This window comes from Prunus mume, linkage group LG6 (genome assembly GCF_029339155.1).
Source record: "Prunus mume cultivar Tortuosa linkage group LG6, ASM2933915v1, whole genome shotgun sequence".
Taxonomy (NCBI): domain Eukaryota; kingdom Viridiplantae; phylum Streptophyta; class Magnoliopsida; order Rosales; family Rosaceae; genus Prunus; species Prunus mume.
In genome coordinates this window covers 4712445-4736103 of record NC_142703.1, presented here as the reverse complement: position 1 = coordinate 4736103, position 23659 = coordinate 4712445, and the positions used below count along the sequence as shown (strand labels likewise).

The 23659-nt window shown below is 38.0% G+C and overlaps 3 protein-coding genes across 3 annotated transcripts; 1 reads left to right on the top strand and 2 right to left on the bottom strand.

Moving 5' to 3' along the window:
- The first annotated feature begins 1051 nt into the window (after positions 1-1051).
- Positions 1052-2153, top strand: LOC148915896 (uncharacterized). The gene is made up of 3 exons (XM_089055018.1): positions 1052-1258; positions 1396-1788; positions 1893-2153. The coding sequence occupies exons 1-3, from the start codon at positions 1052-1054 to the stop codon at positions 2151-2153; spliced, it is 861 nt and encodes a 286-aa protein (XP_088911144.1).
- Positions 2154-6849: 4696 nt separating this feature from the next.
- Positions 6850-8236, bottom strand: LOC148915895 (UPF0481 protein At3g47200-like). The gene has a single exon (XM_089055017.1). The coding sequence runs from the start codon at positions 8234-8236 to the stop codon at positions 6947-6949; it is 1290 nt and encodes a 429-aa protein (XP_088911143.1). The 3' UTR covers positions 6850-6946.
- Positions 8237-20399: 12163 nt separating this feature from the next.
- On the bottom strand, positions 20400-23100 carry LOC103336451 (uncharacterized). The gene is made up of 3 exons (XM_089054320.1): positions 22587-23100; positions 20922-21980; positions 20400-20800 (listed from the first exon to the last, which is right to left on the bottom strand). Exons 1-3 carry the CDS (start codon positions 22958-22960, stop codon positions 20512-20514), a joined length of 1722 nt encoding a protein of 573 aa, XP_088910446.1. The 5' UTR covers positions 22961-23100; the 3' UTR covers positions 20400-20511.
- Between the last annotated feature and the right edge of the window lie 559 nt (positions 23101-23659).

Below are 23659 nucleotides of genomic sequence, written 5' to 3'. Positions count from 1 at the left end.
TCCTATATCACCGTATCTTTTCCTTATTGTGGCTGAAGCCTTCTCCGCTCTCCTCCAGCAGGCTGAGAAGGATTCTAGATTACATGGTGTCTCCATTGCCCTTCTGCTCCTTCTATTAACCATCTCTTTTTTTGATGACAGCCTTACATTTTGTAATGGGGACAACCGAGGCTCTAGAGTGAAACGTATTTTTGGAGTGTATGAGTCGGCTTCGGACAAAAGGTCAACCTTGGAAAATCCGCTCTTTGCTTTAGCCCATCCACCCCAAGGGTGTTGCAGGACGATATTCGTCAGCTGTTGAACGTGACTCTTATCCCTTGTCATGAGCGGTATTTGGGCCTCCCTACTATCGTCGGTAAGGATAAGAAAAAATTATTCCGTACGGTTAAGGATCGAGTTTGGAATAAAGTTAATGGTTGGCAAGGCAAGCTTCTGTCTAAGGCCGGGAAAGAAGTGCTCATCAAATCAGTATGTCAGGCAATTCCATCATATTCTATGAGTGTGTTTCGATTGCCTGTCGGGTTATGTCGCGAGATTGAGAGTATCATTGCCAAATTCTGGTGGTCTAAAAATGATGGTAGAGGTATTCATTGGAAAACGTGGAGATTCATGTGCCAACACAAGTCTGATGGGGGGCTAGGTTTTAGGGAATTGACAAGTTTTAATCAAGCTCTTCCATGTAAACAAGGATGGCGGTTGCTGGAATTCCCTCACTCACTGATTTCCCGGATGCTTAAGGCTCGTTATTTTCCACATTCTGATTTTTTGGCAGCTTCGAGTGGGTCACTTCCATCGCTTGGCAGTCGTTACTATGAGGACGGGATTTGCTCCGGTTGGGCCTAAGGTGGCGCATTGGTGATGGCCGGTTGGTTAATATCTATGGTGACCCATGGGCGCCTTATGATCGTTTTTTCACTATCCAGTCGATACCTACTCTTCCAGCTACCTCCCGAGTTTGTGATCTTTTTACCGTTAGTGGCGGTGGGATGTTGGGAAGGTTTTTGCTACTTTCTCGTTTCCAGAAGCTGAAGCTATTTTATCTATTCCCTTAATGGGTGATACTCTGGATCGGAGAATCTGGAACTTTACTAAAAATGGAAGGTACTCGGTTAAGAGTGGGTACTGGGCTGCTTTGGAATACAAGAGGTCTGGAGGAGCTGTTCGCAGGAGGTCGCCGCCCTTCCTCTTCTTCTTTGAAGAGTTGGAAGCACCTATGGAAGCTGAAAGTGCCACAAAAAATCCTTCATCTGTTATGGACGTGTGTCTCAAGATATCCTCCCTTCCAAGGAGGTATTATTCCGGCGCCGGATTACACAGGGGGAGGTCTGTTGTCGCTGTTTTGCTGCGAGAGAATCTACGTTGCATGCGTTGGTTGGATGTGTTGTTTGTCTGCAGGTGTGGGAGGCTTTAGATTTTCCCAGTGATTTCCTTCTTTCTACTATAGCTGACGTTGGAACCTGGATGGATGCAGCTTGGTCTATTATTCCCCCTGATAAGCAGTCCCTCTTTGCATTTACTGTGTGGGTGTTGTGGAACGAACGTAATGGGGTGCTGTTTGGCTCTCAACCCACCCCTTCCGGAGTTTTGGTACAACGAGCGAAGGACTATGATGCTGAATTTAAACGGTATTCTGCTGCCAATCATAGGAGTTTATCCTCGCCGGTTCATGATATTAAATGGAGGCCTCGTACGGGTAATTGTTTCAAGCTAAACGTGGATGGGGCTACTGACATGGAGACGGGAGCTAGGGGAGCTGGTGCCATCGTCCGTGACTCTCATGGAAATCTGGTTGGGGCTTTAGCTATGCGGGCGCCAAGTCTGATCTCAGTACTAGCAAATGAGCCTGCATGCTCTTAAAGTTGGAATCTCTTTTGCGTTGGATGTGTCTCTAGTGCCTCGAGATTGAGTCTGATTCCTTGCAGGCAGCTTCTATGGTCAAGCAGTGGAGGAATGCCTTGCTGCCGAGGGAGGTCCGTGGATGGAGTCGACACCTTCGGTCGTCTGCGTCTACCGCTGTTCGACATATTCCTCGCCAAGCGAACAAGGCTGCCCATCGCATTGCCCGCTTCAGTCTGCGCGATCAAAGTTTGTCGTACTGGTTGGATGTGGGTCCTTTGTGGCTTATGGATGCTGTTTACGATGATTGGCACTAGCCTACTGTCGTTTGATTTAATATCTTCATGTGTAATCGGGCATATGTGGCACTCTTTTTCCTCCCCTGAAGTTTTTCCCATCGGGTTTTCTTTAGGGAGGTTTTAATGAGGCCACACTACCCATGCCGACATTTCTTTGTCATGTTGATTCATTGAATGAAGTCTTTCCTTTCAAAATATATATATATATATATATATTTTTCATCATTTTATATTAGGGTAAATTAGTAATTTAATAAATAGTTTAGTAGTAGGGTGCACTCAGTTAATTTTAGGGTCCGTTTTGCAGCACTCTTTAATTTTGAGGGCATTGAGGTCTATTCAAGTGAGTTTTTCCCTAAATTTGAAAGTTTTTACAAAAACTGACATCTATGAAAGTAGAGGATAAATTTTGACTGTAACTCGTATATACAAGTACAATTAATGTTAGTGAGATCCTAGTGTAATTAGGAGATTTACTTCCTAGTTTATTAGGATTCTATTTATTTCCTTTTGTACATATATTATGTAATTATAATTTTATCTTGTTTTCTAGTATAACCCTAGTATAACCCTACTGGAGTTTGTAACCTTGTATTATAAATACCTCATTTCAGAGACTGGAATATGAAAATATTCTATCCATATAATTTGACTATTAAGGGTTGGTTTGATCTTCACCATCTATTGTTTGATTTGGAATTAATAGATTATGTGTGGTTTCATACATATTTTTTTTACGCATTTTTGTTGATTTTGTTAGAAAGTTATATCCACTGCCTCCACCATTAATATTGAAAGTGCCACGAGCTCAAGGGCCATCCCAAACTCTAGCGCACTGCCTATACTTGGTGTTAATATGGACAAACTGTCTCGTGTACAATACCAAGAAAACAAGGGGAATGAGGGGACCTGGCATCAAACTTACTTGCAAACTTGTGGTTTTCTTTCTTTGGGATGTGGAAGTGGATCTAAAATCTACAGAATTAGAAAAGATCTTGAGTTCGAGTTTTAGTATTCGTTTAGTGTATGTGAATTCAATATGTTATCGCTCTTCATAATAAGAAAAATAAAAAATCTAAAGAATTAGGAATTGAAGGTCTCAGACCAAAAAAAAACAAACTAAAATGATTGAGTCTTTGCTTGCAAGACAATCCAAGTCCGAGATGTGCCTCAACGTTCAACTCATAGCCCGACAAAAAGATAAGGGTTGATAGGAAGGTGATATTAATTGAAATCAACTAAAAAAGATAAGGGTGGATGGATAGGAAGGTGACATTAATTGAGTTGAATTCAATTAAATTTGAAATTTTCTTGCACATGATTTGACATACAATTCGGTAATGGGATTCTGGAAAGAGATTTCGTTTAGAAATCTTCTTGTCTTTGAAAATATTAATTTGCTTGTTGAACATAAAATTGTTGAAAATATTATAGGTGACAGTAGCCAGGTGGTTACTCTGTTTAGCAACATTGGGGTTTTTTTTTTGGGTCAATTGGCATTGGGGTTTATGCATCTGAAAACTTCACGTTTTCTTATCTTGGTGAAGGCCTGAAGTTCGACGTGGCATAAAATGATGAAAAATTTGGGGCAAAATTATTTCAACACCCCTTGGGCAAAATTATCTTTGTCATTGCAGCGGTTTTTCTCCTCATACTAACCATTATACAAGTAGTGTGCTCTACTATGTATGTTGCTTGAGCATGAACGCCGGCAATGACAACTCGTATATATACACCAATCGAAATTGTATTTATAATAAACTGTAATTTCAAATATATTAAATAATAAATTAATTAAACTGACTTGAATTCGAGATACAGGCTTGCAGATTTGATGCAATGTCCTAAAGATAGTAATTTCACCCATTCTTGGTGTTTGAAGTTTTACAGGTGATTGCCTCTCAAGATTCAACTATCTATATTCTAAGCCCTAGCATTAGAACGTAGAATCTGAAGAACTTTGTTTGTTTTCCTCTCAAACAATATGAATGTGCTTGTAGAATGATTTTTATGTGCAAACAAATCAGGCCTCTTATGATTTAAATAGACTTCTGAAACCCTACAGAAAAGTCACAACTGTTAAAAAAAGTTAATTAAACTAACCCGAATTAATAAAAAATTATTAATTCAAAACTAAAAAATTAATTTAGATATTAAATATTATCCCAAATTGAATTTGAAGCCCAATTGACTTAAACTTGGCCCAACTTCCAATTACTAAGTGTGAGACTACCGCACTTATAAAGACCTCACTTTTTCTTCTTTTTACCAATATAGGACAAAAATCCTTGAATTTCATTAAAACTTCCAACAATCTCTATATCATTTTCCTCACTGCTATGTTTAGCAAGCTCAAGTTTATTTATTTTTGGTATCTGATTTAATTTTCATCATTATTTTTTTAAAAGAAGTTTGTAGTTTAGCCACAATTTCAGTGTCCATGTTGAATAAAAAATATTTCTTTTGTTGTAAAGAAAGTGGTGGAACCCACATAAAGAAAAGAAGGAAATAATATTCCAAAAGCTTAACGATGATGTTGGAGCTTAATGATGCTTAATGATGATGTTGGAAACCATCCAATTTGCATATAAATAGGCTTCCCATTGCTTAACAAAACACACCAACAGAGAAGAGAGGAAAGAAAGGAAGAGAAGAAAGTAAGAGTGAGAGGAAAGAAGAGAGTGTGTGAAATCTGAGTGTTAGTGAGTTCTATATGAGAGAATTCTATCAGTGTAAACACCAGAAGAGCAAATATAACCAATATTCAATGGTACTTTTCATATTCTGATTATTTTATATTTATAACATCTTTTATATTCTCAAAGAGCTACATAATATTTATAACATCTTTTATATTCTCAAAGAGCTACATAAATAGAGGTGGAGTATGGATGGGCCCCAGCCCTTTATTGGTCACGGATGCTGATTGCCGTGGTGAATAATGAATGACAATACTATGCTTCGACAATTGTCATGTGACATGTGGCCAATACTCTCTGGTCAATTATTTTTTTCCCTATGACATTTTGTTATACCCTAAGTGAAGCCCCTATTTTATAAACATGAAAAACAATTTTTGTTCTTCAAAAAACGCAATGCATATTCGAAATATAAGTGAAAAAAAGTGTATTGTCTATGATTTTGTTTTCATATTTTAGGTGTGTGTAATTGGATCTAAAATTGACACATAACTATGATAAACTTAGAAGATATATAATTACGCTTGTAAAATATGCTAGCGTCGATTGCATGTGGGCATGTGTCACCCTATTACCATATTGTATGTCCTAGATGGTAGGTGACTAGATCTCTGCCTCCGACCCAAATATACATATTTTCCTCCCCTTCTTGAGCTTTATAATGGTCCAACTCCTTTCATAGTTGATTTCGAACAAAAAAAAGAAAAAAGAAAAAAGAAATCATAATTGATTTATTATTTTTCCAACTATATGATAGAATTCTTTTCTTTTCGAGTGTATAAGTTAATTAATTAGCACGAAGAAAAGGATAGAATTCTTTTTTTGCGGACCCAACACATATTAAATGTAGACTCGATACATTTACACAGTCCACCTCTAGAATCTCTTCACAACCCCCAAAAGATTTCAAAAAGTTCACCATATTATTAAATGTCTGATAATATAAATATCCAAAAATTATAGTTTTGAACCTAGTAGCGTGAGCTTGTAATTAAGTAAGAGGCATTAAAGTGATTGGTTGCTATGGAAACATTCTTAGGTGAAGCATTAGTGGTCTTGAATTGTTCACCTTGGCATTGGTGGGTGAAGTCGCAAAAAGCACACCCCCTACCCTCGGGTTGGTTATCGCAAGCAAACCATAAAAATTACAGTTTTGGGAGCTTCTTTTTTTTTTTTCCTTACACTAAACAAACACAGTTGATTTTAGTAGAAATCAATTTAGTCCTTTTGCCAAGCTTGACGGCAAAGTGGGGCAAATCACACAGTCCATATCCACCCCTTGGAACCTCCATAACCCCCAAAAAAGTTTTTTTAATTTAAAAAAAAATCACAAATAATTTGAAATGTTCGATAATGAATGTACACAAATTATAGCTATGGGATGGGAGCTTCTAATTTTTACACTCCATAGCAAAAAAACAAAAAACAGTAAAAGAACCCGTTAATTTAAGTAGAAATCAATGAAGTGCTTTATTTCACTAAGCCAATCGCTTGATGGTGAAGAACTGATCAACACTAACATTTATTTTGCAGGTTCTGAAAGAAAAAGTAAAGAGGAAAAATAAAACACTGCTTTTCTGCTTTTATTATTATTCGAACAAATTAAAGTGTGGCTGCTCATAAGCACTTTTAGCAAGCGCTTTTATTATAAAAATGTTGAAATCTTCGTAAGAAATTCAAGTGATTCTTGGTAAAGCGGCGGAACAAATGGAAGGCGATTTTGAAGCAAAACTATATTTGAACACACCTTGGGCAACTATATATGTCATTGCAGCTGTTGTTCTTCTCATGCTCACTATCATGCAGAAGAACCTCCACTTCCCTAGTTTATTTCTTTTGGCTCTAATTAAAGAACTATTTTTGGCCTTGTCTAGCAATGAGTAAGGAAGGGCTTGCTTGCAGTTGCAGTGCTCTGTGGAGCATACTTCAAAGTAATTTTCATAGGCACAAGCAATCACTCTTTTTTTTTTTTTTTAACGAACAGGGGGGAAAAACCCCAGAAAAACAAACCAACAGACTACCAGTCAATCACTCTTATTTAACTTTAGATAAACACGTACATGAGCAACAAGATCTGCAACCGCTAAACATGAAATTGAGGAAATAAAGAACCTACAGCTCCATTACGGAGCACACTGTTTGAATAAATGTGAGCACAACTAGTATAGCGGCTACAATAATAGACAGGCCAGCCCATGGGGATTTGAAATATTCTTGTTTCAAACTTGCCTTCCACTTGTGCCAGGGCTTTCTATAGTGTTCATTCAGCTTGTCACAAAGATCGGTGAAATAGAATTTTCTGCTGAACAAAATAGGCCCCGAATCAAGATTATTAATAAAATCCGCTGTTGCCTTGCTGTCCGGTAGCTTAGATTCAAGAACTTTACTCTTCGCAAGCAATTCCACATCCTTGGCACTGTCGACCAGGCGGTTCATGACAAAGATATAGTCGTTGATGTAATGATCATTCAACTCACACTGCTCATAGGCAATAAGATTACGGAAGAAAATTTGTGTTGAACCCCGAATTTGCAGTTGTGGAATTTTGAGGGTTCCATCCTCAAATTGTATGTCAAATAAGTTTGTTTCTTTAACCATCCTAAACTTGACTCCAGCCTGGTGTAATTTTGTTGCATTTGGTACGGTTAAATTTTCCAGTTTTTTTATGGTTGGAAGATCAGAAGGTAAAGGTCGATGACATTGTAGCAAAAAGTCAACAAAATGGTGTATTTTAGTCGTAGGGTGAGAGAATTTGGAAAAAATTTCATGGGATGGCCTTTTGTAAACCCTATTGCTGAATAACTTATAGGTTAGGCTAATGAGTGAAAGCCCTCTTTCGAGAGGAATTATATTGTTGGAATGGGCTAAGAAGTAGAGATACTCGAGGATAAAGAATGGCACCTGATTTTCAAGCAACAACATGTCATATATAATATCCCTTAGCATCCTTGGTTTTCCAAATATTCGGTGGTTTTTCTTTTGTAGTGATGGTAAAGAAACTCTGAGCATGACCTCAAAGGTAAAAGTGGCGTCGACCATAATCATTTTTACGAGCTCATGTTCCTTAAAGTTAATGTTTACTGCATAAGAAGCACGAATTTGTGCTTGCCGTTCCATCATGTTTTTGAAAAGATCCTCCAGCTTAACCTCTGTTCGTTCAAGAAAGTCCTTCATATACCGCATTTTATGCTCTTCCATGGCTTTTAGGCTTTCTCGACCATGGTGAAGGGGGCCAATTGAGACCACCCGAGGTGTATAGGCCTTGTCATTTTCATCACGCAGTCGCTTTGGAACCTCGTAGATACAGCACTCAGAGGATAAGGGAGGCAGGCCGTTCAAATGATTTGTAAGTTCTTTCATATCTGTATCCCCACAGCCTGCAATCAAACATTGCATGGTCATGGTCAGATATATATATGTCAGATTATATGTTCTTTGTAATAAATAATATTACTTGGTGCAAAGGATTTAAATTACATTATGTACAAGAAAGACTTACCAGAATCTCTGTTGCTCATTTTCATTTACATGCAGCCAAATAAGAACAGGGTTTCTTTATTCTTAGAACCCAAAAAAGAGTGATTGCTTGTTTGTGGACCCGACCAAACCAGACATTATCTATTCCAGCTGAGTTTTATTCAGCCAATAAGAGTTAGTTGTAACTCTTACTTCAATAAAACTCAAATTCTTGTTTCTTCCTTTTACCATTTTTATTCAATATCTTTGAGAGAAAGTTGTGATATAGTTTCTGAACTTACAACCAACGTTACTTGGCACTAGTAATTTGTAAACTCAATACCAACGGAAGAGTATATAGCTGGCCCTTGCCTTTTTCTATTGAGAGGGGCGACAATATACTAAACTCACACGCAACAAGGATATTAGGACTAGAACCTAAGACTTTGCCTGGGGGAGTAATTACTCCAAGTGTTTGTTTTATTATTAATTTCCTTACATGCTAGCTAGCTTGGCCCATTGCAAAGCCTCTTCATAGCTCAACTTTTCCCAGTTAATGAGTTCAAGCTGGCTATAAAGAGTTCCAATTACTCTATCTAAAAGGGAGTTATTACAAGAATATATAAACAGTATGTAAAAGAAATTAGTGTAAAAATAATCCGTAATAAGCCTATTTTCTTCCAAGCTTCTAAAACCAACTTGTTCTTGCTTTTCTTTTGAGAAACAAAGCAACTTGCTCTTGCACATGATTATGTTGTTATTAGGGGAAATGTAATGGATTATATTTTGTTTGGGTTAACGTAATGGATTTCTAACTCAACCTGGCCAAAGCCGCACATTAACATATAAAACTAAGTAAAAGCAAGGAAGCTATGAGTTGACCTCGCTTCTAAAGCAACTTGTTCCTTTTTTTGAGGAGGGTGGGGGCAAATTAAACCAAAGCAACTTGTTCTTCCTTTTTCTTCTTCGGGGGTTTTGGGGGAATGGAGAACATCTTATTGCAAGAGACTTGTACATCAAGTGGTGAAGAACAAAAATTCATATTCTTCCAATCAAAATGTACAAATTTCGAAAAAGTTTGTTGATTTTATTTTTCTGGGAAAAAAATCTGAGCATATATATGCATATTATATGTAGACCTAAGGTGACAACAGAAACAAACGAATTTATATCCTCCCTTTTAGATCTCATGCTTCCAGTCAAAACATATAGAAACAAACGAAATTCCATATAAAGAAAAGAATAAAGTTACAACATTTTAACATGACCTTTTTGCTCATTTCAAATGTCCAACTACCATAGAAACATAAGAAACTAAAATCTTCAAGAAAATGCTATCAATTGAAAGAACATTAAATAAAAAAACAAAAAAAAGGAAGGGAATTCCCACCTGCTATGCACAAAAGAGCAAGTCGATTACTAGAAAGCTCAATGATTTTTTTATTCTTCTTTTTTTTGTTGTGGAAAAGAAAAGCTCAATGATAAAATCTCTCCTTGGAACAATCTCAAACTGACTTTTTCATTTCTAATACCTTCTCCTATATATATCAGCAGCAATTCTTTCATAATGGAATGGACTGGTCTCCTCAAGATGCCTTGAAACCCTACTTTAACACTCTTGGTAAATTCTAATACATTATTGGTCTGAAATTTTTAGGAGCATAGAGCATCAATCTGTCTTTGCATCCAATGTCTTGTTCGATTCCGTTCCTCCCTAATACCACTTGTCACTTGAAGGAAGTTGAGGTTCAAGCCTAACAAGTGGACAACACATTTTGGGTGATGTGGAGCACATGTGGCCGTTGGGCTTTCACACGTGGGCAACGTGCTATGATACCATGAAGGTATTTGAGGTTCCATCCCAAAACCAATTGGAGGGTAGTAGCTCAACTCCTTATAAGCCCTTGTTAGATTTCTCAACTTTTCAATGTGGGACCTTTTACCTTCACATTCTCACATCACTTGTGTAAGAATAGAATAATTTAAAGTCTCCCCTGTTCCCACTTAAGGAAAACAGTAGAGTCACAATGCATGAGGTGGGAATCGAACACAAGCTAAAGGAATTAAAGCATGACAAAGCAGACGAAAATGGAGGGAGAACGTTAGAATAGAATCAGTACCTTGGGAATAATATTAATGATTGAATTAATATCTTCTATTTACCCTCTTCCTCGCTATAAACACAAATACGGCAGACCAGTACACAAGGACTTGGGTTGACCTGAATAAGACAAATCCATCACAGACCTTCCATTCTTACTTCTTCTTTTTTTCCTTTTGTTCTTTTTGTTCTTCATCCAGTTGCATATTGCAAAGAAAGAAAACCACTGGCATGCAACGCAAGCTCTTTTCCCATGTTTTCCTCTGCTTTTCTCCTATTTTTCTCCTTTAAAAAAAAAGATATGTGGAAGTGATTAAAACGTATCTGAGCTTGTTTTGCATTTGGTAGCCGACTGTAAAAGCTCAATGCAGGCCCCAGTCATTTAAAACGTCCGATGGTCTTTAATTTGGCGAAAGCTTCTATCTACCTACCCTGCTATATGAGCTATGCAATGGTGATGGTGTTACATGACGTCACAATGTCGTAGGGGAAAAAAATAATAGTCGAGGTTTCTTATTATAATGTTAATACATGCATAGCAATGAGCTTATAGCTTCAGTAGTTAAGAGCAGTTATTCATTCACTTGAGATTATGTGTTCAATCGAATCCCCTCTCCCCCAATATTACTTGTATAAAAATATAAATAATTTTTAATAAAGACATTAATATTGTATTATATAAAGTGTTGGACATGTTTTATATTGTTAGACAACCCACTTATACTTTGGTGGTGCCTAGTTATATTCAATTCGTGTGTATTTAATTTGCCACTTACATTATACTAATTTCTCCAGCATAACTTTTGGACATTTTTTTAGTCTCTAATATATATGTTCTAATAAATCATCTTACCCATTATAAACCATTTTCTTTTGGTACTGAAAATCGAAAATCGACATTTTGACAGGGAGTTGAAAAGCACTCTCCAATTTTTTAATGTCAACCACTTTAAAAAAAACATATAAATTTAACGACAACAATTACATTTGGCAATGCAACCTAAAAACTCAAAACCTTTGCATCCTTTTCTGTAATGCAGATAGCAGGGTGAGGATATTGGGATAAGAACCAAGACAGAAGCCAAAGGAACTGCAATGCATATAGCTATTTAAAGGGCCTGATTGGTCTGACCCTTGGTGGAAAGTCGTATGGAAGATGCGGATTCCTCCTAAATTGCAAATTTTTTGTTGGTTGGTGTATCGGGGGAAACTTGACGCAGCACAAGCAAATAAGGTTTCAAACGCCTGATTGAAATTAAGAGAAACTCTCTCTGATTAATTTGATTAAAAATCTGAACTCTGTCTAAATACACAACTCTCAACCCTTGTAATGCTAGGGAGTTATTACAATTAAAACTGAAAAACAGAATTAATTCGAGACTTAACTTACGTAACTCCGAACTCAAACTGAAAAAAAAAACAGAATTTATTTTGGGAATTAACTATGTAACTCCGAAACGGAAAAACAGAATTTATTTGGAATTAACTTCGAACTTTGAATGCAGTTTTGAAAGGCCAAACGACTCCAGAATGCCAAAATCCATCGTACATCACAGCAAAGCTATGTGTTTGACTCGTGGCATCGTTCCCTTTCCGAAATGGTATTTTGCTCCCTAATCGGAGCTCGGACGACAATTCTGCAAATTCCCACCACGTCCCTTTTCTTGCTCAACCGCGATAAAATCTGCCATCTATTCTACATCAGTCCTCTCCAATGAACAACGGATGAGAAGGCACCTTACCTTTGATTCAACTTGTCAATGTTGTGGTTGGCTCATTGAATCTGTGCTTCATATCTTGAGGGATTGTTTTAAAGCTAGGGAGGTCTAGTTTCTTTTCCTTAAGGGGGGTGAAGCTGTGAGGTTTTTCTAGGCTGACTTTAAAGCTTGGCTTTTTAGTAATTTGTGTTCCAAGTCTGTCTATGACCATCAACCTTGGCCAGTGGTTTTTGTGTTTATCTGCTGGTTTATTTGGAAATGCAGAAACAATAGAGTTTTTAATGATGAAGCTGAGTTGCCTTTTCACCCTAAAAGGATTATTGATTCTGCAGTTTATGAGTGGCTCCAGACTTGTCCTAATTCCATCTCCAAAAGGACTCAAGTGCAGATTATGTTGGCTTGGGAGCCCCCTGTGAATGGTGTGTTCAAGTTAAATGTTGATGGCTCTCGCAAGGTGGTACTGGCTGTATTGGTGCTGGTGGTATCATCCGTAATTCCCTTCGAGACTGGATGGGTGGTTTTGCTGTCAACTTGGGTATTGGTCAAACTCTGGATGCTGAGCTCTGGGGGTTATTCTTTGGCTTGAAGCTTGCTGCGGCTAAAGGGGTGGCTAGGCTTTCTATTGAAATGGATTCTATGAGTGCTGTTCACCTTATCAAGCAGCACGTTCCTAGTTGTCTTCATCCTTGTATTGGGGTGATTGCAAGTTGTGTTGCTTTGATGAGTAAGTTTGAGTCTGTTGAGCTTACTCATGTTTATAGGGAAAGGAATGCTGCTGCAGATTGTTTGGCTAATTGGAGTTTGAATATGGATCTGGGGGTCTGCTATTTTCATGAAGCTCCAGTTTGGATTACCCCTATTCTTATTGATGATTTGTTGGGGGCTGTGAAGCCTCGGATGATTAGTGTTGGCTAGTTGGTTATTGTTTATGGGGTTTTCCCCCCCTCTTCATTTCTTTTTTTTTTTTTTTAAAAATTTAAAAAAAGCACTCTCCAATTTTAATGTCAACCACTTATAAAAATATATATAAATTGAACGACAACAATTACATTTAGCAATGCAACCTAAAAACTCAAAACCTTTGCGTCCCTTTCTGCAACGCAGATAGCAAGGTGAGGATATTGGAATCAGAACAGAAGCCAAAGGAACTGCGATAGCCAACCAAAGTCTCCATTTCTTACCATCTGCCACCATTTTGTTTGGTAAGTATTACTATTTAATAACATTTCTTGCTCTACACAAAGTACCATTAAAACGAAATTTGCCTAAATTTTTGTTACCAACAATCCATATGAAAAAAACATATAGCAAATCTACATATTTTTTATATATGAAAAAAAATTACGATAGAATTTTATTGGATTAATAGACACTACTAGAAAACCTCCATATAAACCATTAATTCACCCGTGGCTTATACTAGTGTGAACCACTGAAAAACCCGGGGCCAAAGAGTGGCCACATGTCACATGCAACCAGCATCCGTGGCCAATAAATAGCTAGGGCGCACCAATACTATTGGAAAACGGATTTAGAGCTGTCGCGCTCTCCTTTGCTGGAGCCCTTTGGTGTCTCATATAAAAGATGTCGGGCTAAAATATCAAGTAAAAGTTAGTTGATAAGTTGAGCATAATTGCTTACATCTAAATCGGGTATCAACCTCTATATTATGTGAAATCAGGATTAATTCTTAGGGGTCTTGTATGAAAAGCCAAATCAGCTAATCTTCTTGAATCCGATAGGAGTTTCTTACATTTATTAACTTCATTGTGTTAAGTCCTCAGATTAGGTGTAGACTGGTGCGTCTCTCTTTTATCATAAATTTGTGACTCACAGATCTCTTAGCCTATTGTTCACGTTTTCCCCAACGATCATGCCACGGCTTGGCATGAGAATCTATCCAGGCACCTAACAGTATAATCGTTACATTGCACTCATACCATTCCCATGTTCTTTATGGTTTCTTTCCCAATGTTTGAAATTATATACCAAACAGAACAAAAGCTGTACCAGCTAGCCTACAAAAAACACAAATACATATGAAATAAAAAATTGAACTGGAAGTTGCCATTTAAGCGTTAAAACATGCTCTGTTGTTTCATCGTTTTCTTTTAAATTGCTATTAGGAAGGATCTTCATGTGAGTAGTTGAATCTGATCATCCTTAGACTTTAAAATTTTGGTGAATCATCTAGCGCTTCTCCATAGCCATTTATAGTATACATTGAAGGAAGTTGGGCTGGAAGTTGAGTAGTCCAACTCCTTATAAACTCAGACTTAGTCCCTTAACTTTTCAATGTGGGACAATACTTTCAACACGCTCCCACACGTGTTGCAAACTTTCAAGCCTAACACTGGACAACACATATTGGGTGACATGGGAACACGTATGGCCGTTAGGCCCAACACGTTAAAGCCTTGCTCTGATACCATGAAGGAAGTTGAGGTTCCACCCCAAAACCAATTGGCAATGGGGGGAGTAGTCCAACTCCTTATTAACCCAGTGTCACGCCCCGGACCGTGGCCCGGCGCATGAGAAAATAAAAAGATGCCAAAACAGGATTTAAAATAAACTTCTCTTATAATATAGCTTCAAAATCTTACAACTTTACAAGAAATAAATAAAACTCTACTACTCTCATCTAATTCAGCCTCAATCGATTTAGTCCTTTTATTGCCCACTAATTCATCTGAAAAAATTAAACAAGGTGAGGGGTGAGCAACCACAGCTCAGTAGGGACATGAGACCTTACCACAGTAAATTGATATAACTAAATTAAGTGACATGTAATCATACAACAAAATATCACTTTGTTAATAATAATGCATGAATGAATGCTCTTCATCTATTCCCGTTAATTCATATAACTGGACAAGCAGACCTGCACGTCCCATACCATGCTTATACCACTTGGTCCCGAATGCCCCATTATATGAACTAACACCCATCTCAATCATCCCGTAATTCCCCTTCAGTTAGTCATCTTGTCTAACTCCCTTTCGCCAGTCCCGAATCACCCAATAAAGCGATGTGCACTGTGGGATCCCTGAGATCTGGTACCTGTCAAGAGTTAGACTCAACTACACAAAAGATCCTTATCCATTACCCTCTTTTCCATTATTATCTTCTCCACCCAACAACTCCAACCAATTACCATGATATGATATAATTATGCCAACATTATTCAAATAGTTCACAATACATAAATATAGTATATCAAGAACATTATACAATATCACACATAATATAGAGCTCACGAAATTTAATTAGATCAATCCCGTAAAAGCCCCCGAGAAACCCCTACCTCGATTCCAAAGCATTGCTCCAATTTAAGAAAATACAAGCTAAGCCCTATATCTCCTCCAAGAATTTCATCACCTCTCTCTCTCTCTCTCTCTCTCTCTCTCTCTCTCTCGCTTTCTGTTTTATTTCTTAGTTCTATTGCCTTTACGCTTTTCTGAAGAAGGAAATGAGAATTGAAGAAAACAATGGTTGTATTTATAGGACTCCAAGGACGGTAGCTATGAGATAACTTCAATGCTTTAGGATCATCTCCTTATTTCTTAAAGCTCAAGTAGCTTTTCCTTCACTCTAAGGCAATAGAAGGATAAGAAGAAATACAAAGAAGAGACGTATTGATGACTCAACCATTTAATTCATTGATATCTAATTATTAGTTTTGCAAGTACATAAAACAAGTAGATAATCTAATGCATATTTGATTGACACATGCTAACTACGTGGAGTGTATTAACTCAATTACACAACCATGCATGAAATTCTAGATAGCTAAGGACAAAATCCTACTACCATTAAATAATATTAATATTAAAAGCAAGTTTTAAGAAAATCATCATTTAAAAAAAAAGGGACTCTCACACCAGGCTTAGTCCCTTAACTTTCCAATGTGGGACAAATACTCTCTACATACATAAGCTGTTTCAGCTATCATTCAAACTACAGTAGAGAGTTTTCTTCCCTTCAATTGTTACTGTAGCCAAAGTTCAGAAGCCCAATCCCCAGGTCTTCTATTAAGAGAACAATGTTGCAAAAGTTTATGCCATTTTGTATCTGTCTTTGCGGTTGCAAAAACAAATGGTACTGTGTCCAACTACCTTTTGCGCCAATTTCAAATCACGCGTAACTGTGTAGGTTGCAAGTTTATATTTATATATATATATATATATATATCTAAAATGCTTTGCTTTCCTAGATTATCTCCTGACATTATTTAGGTAAGAGCGCATGCCTTAAATCGTGTACTTAATTTGTTTTTCCTGACATTATTTACCCATTTCAAGTGGCTGCTCAGTGGCCTTTCTTCATTTACTGATTAGTGGCTTTTCTTCATTTCATTTCCTGTAGAGACTAAACCATACGAGTAAGGTGTATTATTTTCCAGTAAGTGGAAGCCAGGCGTGGTTCAACCCTGAACTTGTCTGTGACGTTGAAGGAAATGGGTTATGTTCCAGACGCTATCTTGTCTGTGCATGATGTGGAAGAAGTGGATGGGATTTGCTCTCTGCTCATCAGCTGATGTGGACCACCAGCATAAACAACTTAAAATCGGGGTTGTAAGCTTTCTTGTCTGCTTGAAACAGGAGCGTTGAGTGTCGAGCATATTTTCCATTATGGTTCGATCAGTAACCATCTACTTGTGGGTATTTACCTTCGACGGGCAACGTTCCCGGAAGGGTTCACTCAATCAAGCTGGATTCGCACTTACTTTACAACCGACTACAGCTCTGGTGTTCAAGTTCGAATATGTGGACCACATGGTGTACCAGCAAGATTCACAGGGGCTTGTCCAGACTCCACGTTGCACAGCTTATAAGCCTTATATACCCTCTTTGAGTATTTTAATGAATATCCCTTCACTTGAGGAAGATCGGATAAACTAGATAACCTTGTCGAGTCCGGAAGTAAGCCAGGAAACAAACTCTCTATCAAATATCCCTTCACCATGAGCAATACTAAAAACGGGACTGGACTTTGTCCGAGATTCAAATTATGTTCCCAGTGATCGAAATCCCCAAGTGGTTCATGCCGTTGACAAAAGGCCACTCAGCACAAATCCAACTGCCTCAAAACTTGTCCTGTGTGAATTGGATGGGAGTTACTCTCAAGCTCAAGAGAAGCTGCCCACTAACAGCAGCGTGATGTCACTCTCATTTGATGGTGGATATTGCCAGCAGGTACATGCGGTTGCTTTGAAAATATCTTTGGATGCTTGTGTTTACTTTGCCGATGAGGGTTTAGGGATCATCGGTCCCAGAATGGTTCATGCATATGGTGTTGATACTGAATTGTTCACATGATTTCTGTGGATCATTTTGAACCAGTGTCGACTTGATCGGGATACATGGTACTTGTTTGTTGAAACATTTACGGATATCCAGTTTACTATAATTCAACTTGATTGGGTGGGAATTGCGAGTTAATTTTAAAGTTTGTTTTGTTAGCTTAGTGTATTGACCCATAACTTAAATATCTACAGTTGTGTCTTTTAATACTCAAGTGAGTCATTCTATAGTGAGTGCCTTATATATGGCCCTTAGGTGAGGTCCTATCTTTTAGTCGTTGGATCATATTAGCCAATTTGATTCAACGGTTAACTCATGATCCAACAGCTAACCAATTTGATCCAACTGTTAAGAAATAGGGTCTTCACCTATGGGTCATATATAAGGCGCTCACTATAGAATTCTTACAAGCGTCTAGCTTTCATTGTGCAAGGACGCAAGTCAAAAAATTTAAGGTGATTGGTATTCCTTGTAGAATGATTGCTTTGCTACATTTCAAAATTGGGTGTTGTTAAATGAATCCTAAAATTAACTGAGTACACCTAACTATCAAACTATTTATTGAATTACTAATTGACAGTAATATAAAATGACAATATATATATATATATGTATATTGGTTACAAGGCAAGCCGAAGCCAGAAAAGAAAAAAAGCTAACGAGGCACAACCCTACTTTGGGCTCTTCTTAGTTTATCATCCAACAGCAAGCTTGAGAGGGAGATAGGAGCAGACTGGTTGTTATGAAGCCCCAAGGGTAACTCATACCCCAAGTTAGCAAAAGGTGATCAGCTGCTCTGTTTGGGTCCCCGTAGATATGAGAGACATTGCATCTCTAATCACGGTTATGTAACAACTTGCAGTCTTCAATCAGACAAAAGAGAAGGTGTGAATGGTTACAAGCCTTAGCAATCAAAAAGACAACAGACAAGGAATCACATTCAATATCAAGGGACCTAATGCCCTTGGCCCAAGCCATACGCAAACCTCTAAAGATACTCCATAGCTCAGCCTCATTAATATTTCCAATCCCAATATTGGCAGAGAACTCACATATCTATGCTCCATTAGAGTCCCTTAGCAAACCACCAGCACAAATTTTCCAAGAATCTGTTTTACTGCTGCCATCCACTTTCAATTTGAAGTTGCCAAGAGTAGGAGGACTCCAATGGACTTGGATGACCTCTCTAATAGGCTTAGCATTAACAACATTATTGGCATCAAGCCATTCACTAGAAAATTGCAGAATAGTGTGATAGGGGTTGGGAGGAGGCTCATAGCCAGGGTTAAAAATAAAGTTACCTCTCCATTTCCAGCAATGCCAAATAGAGGTTGTAAAAACAAGTGTCCAAGGAAGGTTGTCAGAGAACATAATTTTGCTCTTGAGGTTGATTCTTAGCCAATCAGTAAAGTCTTAAGGAGAAAGAGTGAAGAACATCAAAAGGAACCTTTATGTAATTCCATACCTTAAGAGCAAATCTACATCCTCTAAAGACGTGATCCATAGTCTCAAGAAGGGAAAGACACTTGTGGCAGTTAGGATCAGTTGTCATCAATCTCTTCTCCCTTTGAACATTAGTAAGGATTTTGCCATGCCCAATTAGCCAAACAAAGGTTTTTAACTTTGCTCCAATGGTCTTGTCCAGCTTATCACAAATGCTAATAGGAAATTGGACCGTTTGCATAGAATATATAGGGATGGCAGAGGAAATGGCTTGTAAATACACTAACCTGCCAGCCATAGATAGCATATGACTTTTCCAGGAGGCAAGGCGCTGTTGGACTTTGGCTACAACATGGCTATAAGTATCATTCTTCACTCGAGTGAATAAGAGGGACACCAACATAATTTCCCAAAGAATCCGTAAGAGAAGAACCACAAATGGAAGCAATTTGGGTAGCGGTACCATGGTTTGTATTAGGGGAGCAAAAGATCCTAGATTTGTCATAGTTGACTTGTTGCCCAGATAAACCACAAAAGGTCTCCAAACAATGATGCATAATTGTAGCTTGTTGAGTTTGTAGCCTTTTACAAAAGAAAGATATATTGAATTGTGAAACAAAATTTTTAATAAGTACACTCTACTCACCACATTCAACCCTAATCAAACCTACGTGTAAAACCTTACTTCTAAAAACCTTTGTATTAACTCTAATAATTTGTGTCATCGTCCTTTAGTAATTTTTTAAAACAAATCATGAGAAAAAACCCCACTTCAAAAAACCTGAGAAAGAAGGCAACAGTACAGGAGGATGTAAAAGAAAACGAGCTCTCTCTTCAAGTGTTATCGTATCAATTGCATTCCATGATTGTTCTAATAATAACCATTACCAAAATGGTGTATCTTGAAAAATCTGAAAATAGTCCAATTCAGAATGTCAAAAGCAATATTGTTCCACTGATGGAAAATGTTAGCGTGAATAGAAGCATTAATGTGGAGCATTCCAATCACCCCAGAACCTAGCTGAAGGGCCTTGCAGCTTGAATGTAATAAGCTTTACCGTTCAATGCACTTGAAATTGTATTGCATATTTAACACTTCCGTATGAATTATGTAGGAAATTAGTAAGAAAGCTGAGGCATTGGTTGGGGAACGGATCAAATTTTAGCCTCCGATGGATAAATGGTGAGCATTTTTCCAATGAAATGAAAGAGACGAGTTTTCAACATTGTTGTAGCCCTTCTTTATAAGGGTATTTGATTTTTCTTTCAATTAATAGGACTAGTTTCAAACAACAATTTATGTAGTGAAGCAAGTGCGGATTTTTTTTTTTTCCCTAAGATCACAGTAGATATGTAACACGGGTTCATTTTGTAGGAATCCATTCATAGTTCTGCTTTCTTTGTGTCGAGGAGGCACTCCACAATCTCCGAAAGCTCTCTACTAAACCCCAAAAAACACAACCTTCAAAAATTTAGCTTGTTTGTTTGTGGTCCTTCTTGGGTTTCTTTTGTTTGCCTTTTCCATGCTGCATGGGGGATATATCTTGTATAAAGGAAGCCAATCCCTTCTTCCTGGCAGTTTTTTCCTGCTTCATGGAGGCTTTTCTCTTGTTGGCTTCTTTCTGCAAAACCCAATTCGATTATGATAAACTAAACTCAAGGGCTACTAAAAACACTTTTGAGACATGCAAACAATTCTCCTGATTCCTGGTCATTACAGAAATAAAAAGATTTCACATAAACACATTTTTCACCTTTGCCAACTGGCGTAGTATGAAGCTCACTATGCGTCAACTCCCACATCAACAAATTCTCATCTAGAGTTGGTTTGGTTTCCTGTTCATGCAGAGTGTCATCTTCTTGTTTTGGTGGGTTCACGCTAGCTGCACTATGCCTCTCTACATGTTCATAATCCCTTTCTGTGGGTTCATAATCCCCACACTCCCTGAGGGTCATAATCATCATAAAATCATATTTCTAAGCATTTTGACACATACAAAATGTAACATAATCCACCGCACAAATTAATATTGCTGATGAAAACACTAAATGTGAAGAAAGCTTACGGAGTGAAGCCGAAATTAATGAAAAACCAATCACGGCCCTCGATATCCGCACGAAGAACACTTGAATGTAAGGTCTTGATCATATGCCATCCTACTTCTCTAACAACAATTTGAAACGTGGTGATACAAAGATGTTGAACATCGCGATGTTCTTCGATACTGCCAGTCTTAACATGTAATAAGTCCTGGTTCCCCAAATGAATCAAATAGTCTGACTTGTACTCATAAAATGGCAATGGCGGATTTGCAATCTCCAGGCCGCGCAATGTCAACACGTTGCTTAGTGAATATGCAACACCGCCATCCTCATCTTTGTCCATCCTCAAGGAGAATCCTATAATCTCGTCCTTCTCAAACACATGTAAGGCATAGATATACTCACCTACAACTATGGCCCTCCCTCGGAAAGGAGCATAAGTAGAAGAGTCAACTTTCACTCGATTCCAATCCCCTCTACCCACGTGAAAAGCAGCAAGGCCGAAGTCTTTTTTTAGGTCCCAAAATGAATACAAAATAACTCCATAACATACAGCATAACCCATTACGTCCATAGGAAGGTCATCAGAAAATGGAAAAGGAGGCAGTTGCTGCCAAGCCTTCTTAACAGGATCGTACTTCTCAAAGGATGGATCTGGATCTGTAATGAAAGACGATGTAGCTTCAAGATAATAGAGTCCATCATATGCGGACACAACTGTTCCAGACCGCTTACGCTCTAAGGTAGGAGGTATTGATAAATCTAATTTCCGATCCTTCGTATCAAATACATACCCTCCAAATGACATATCGCGAGGTCTATCACCGTCATGTGTAAGTAAATATATTTGAGACAGGTTGAAAATTCTTGCACTCTGAACCATACGACTAATCTTAGCTGTAGGTTTAAGTAGTGCGGGTACCTCTCCTCCGCTCATATCATCAACTTCTCCCCCGTGTTTGAATTTCACTTCATATATGGCATGACGGCATTTTCCCTTAGTGAAACACACAATTAGAAACACAGATCTATCTTCCCCTTGACTTACAGTCATTGATGCATGGTCCCGATCCATGGGCAAGCTGGACAGAGAAAAGAGATAAATTGAACACGTCAAATTAATCTTTTCAAACACCCACCTACCTAGAGAGAATTAATGAATGAAACAAGGTTAAAGCTACATCATCTACTTTAGTGAGCACATATATACATATATGTATGAATAAATACAAACAAAACAGTAAAAAAGCCAGTATCTATAAATATACTTCACTAATTTCGTACAAACTGTGAATGGGAGTGTAGAATAATCGATACAGGATGATTACATACAAAGTTCAATTCACAGAACAAATAAATCATCAATGGAAATCATGGAAATCTAGGGGAAAATCACCAACAACGTTATCTGGTATTAAAGGGGGTACATAAGCTCCCTCACGTATGAAATCTATATACCAATTGAAATTTATTAAGAATATGTAACACAGGTGAACTGAATGGTTGGTAGCAAAATCTTTGAATAATTAAAGATGCAGCAATCACTGTCGTTTGAGAAACTAAACAAAGAGAAAATTAATCGAAAATTTTGGAAAAATAAAACAAATAAAACAACAATGCTACTGAAGAACATCAACAATTTTACTGAGAAACAAAAATTAATGAAATCCATTAAGCCATGCACTGACCTTGGGTGGTTGGGACTGCCGTCAATCACCGTCGTTTCGGATGGAGTGGGGCTAGTACTACTGGAGCGTATTAGGCGAAACTCCTCCATTGTTGATTTCTTCAAATCGACCAGAGATTTCTGGATCTCCGATAACTTCGACGGGAGAAAGGCATGGTCCTGAACATCTCGGCAAGGGGTGAGCTCAGCGGCGGCGGAAGGGGTGCTGCGAAGCTCCTCCAATTTTGATATTAGCAAATCGAATTGATCCCAGGAAAACGTGGCTACCGTCTCTTGGCGTGAAGCCGTCGGCAAGGCGTGGTCATGGTACTGAACATCTCGACTAGGGTTGAGCACAACGGCTGAGGAATGATTAGATATATTCCAATCAGCCATGATATCAGATGATAGGGACTTTGCTATTGAAATTGAGGGAAAATGGAATTTAGGGTTTCGGGATGCAGCGGCAGAAGGGAGTTTGTGGTTGGTTTTGTTTTTGGTATGAAAGTTTTGAACTCGTGGAAAATTCTAGAGGCTACACAAAATAACTTCGATTTCTTACCTTTATTTAGGTCACATATACCCTTCGTAGTTTAGCAAAGCCCCTCGCTTTCAGCTCCTTCATGACCTATTCTCGGAGAAAGACAACAGTGCCGATTAATTGCCGCCGGGAAAATATTCAGATCAACGTCTCCGACGATCTAGGATTCCGGTGAGGACAATGAGTTCGCCTCGTTGCGCCTCTACCGCATCATCAAGGCTTTTCTGATCGTCGTGCTCCTTCTCTACGGACGTCTTCGACAATGAGGTCGTCCCCTCAGCCCTCGCATCAATCGCTCCCATTCTCCGCGTCGCGAACGAGATCGACACAGAGCGTCCTCGCGTCTACGTCTCTCTCATCTACAAATCAATCAATCGCATTCAATTACTAATATCTTAATTAATTGTTTTTCTCAAAATTTTGAGTTGATTAGTTAATTAATTCCTAATGACTGTCCGTTTGAATGAATGCAATGTGTTTGTGAAAATGTTGTTTTTTTAGAAAGAGAATTCATTCATAGAATAAAAAACTTATAAAAAACGATATGATACACT

Coding starts and splice junctions, on each gene's coding strand:
- LOC148915896 (XM_089055018.1), top strand. CDS start 1,052: ATGGGTGATACTCTGGATCGGAGAATCTGGAACTTTACTAAAAATGGA. Junction 1,259..1,395: donor ATCCTTCATCTGTTATGGAC/GTGTGTCTCAAG, acceptor GTTTGTCTGCAG/GTGTGGGAGGCTTTAGATTT. Junction 1,789..1,892: donor GTGACTCTCATGGAAATCTG/GTTGGGGCTTTA, acceptor ATGTGTCTCTAG/TGCCTCGAGATTGAGTCTGA.
- LOC148915895 (XM_089055017.1), bottom strand. CDS start 8,236: ATGACCATGCAATGTTTGATTGCAGGCTGTGGGGATACAGATATGAAA.
- LOC103336451 (XM_089054320.1), bottom strand. CDS start 22,960: ATGGCTGATTGGAATATATCTAATCATTCCTCAGCCGTTGTGCTCAAC. Junction 21,981..22,586: donor GGCAGTCCCAACCACCCAAG/GTCAGTGCATGG, acceptor TTCTCTGTCCAG/CTTGCCCATGGATCGGGACC. Junction 20,801..20,921: donor ATTAATTTCGGCTTCACTCC/GTAAGCTTTCTT, acceptor TATGACCCTCAG/GGAGTGTGGGGATTATGAAC.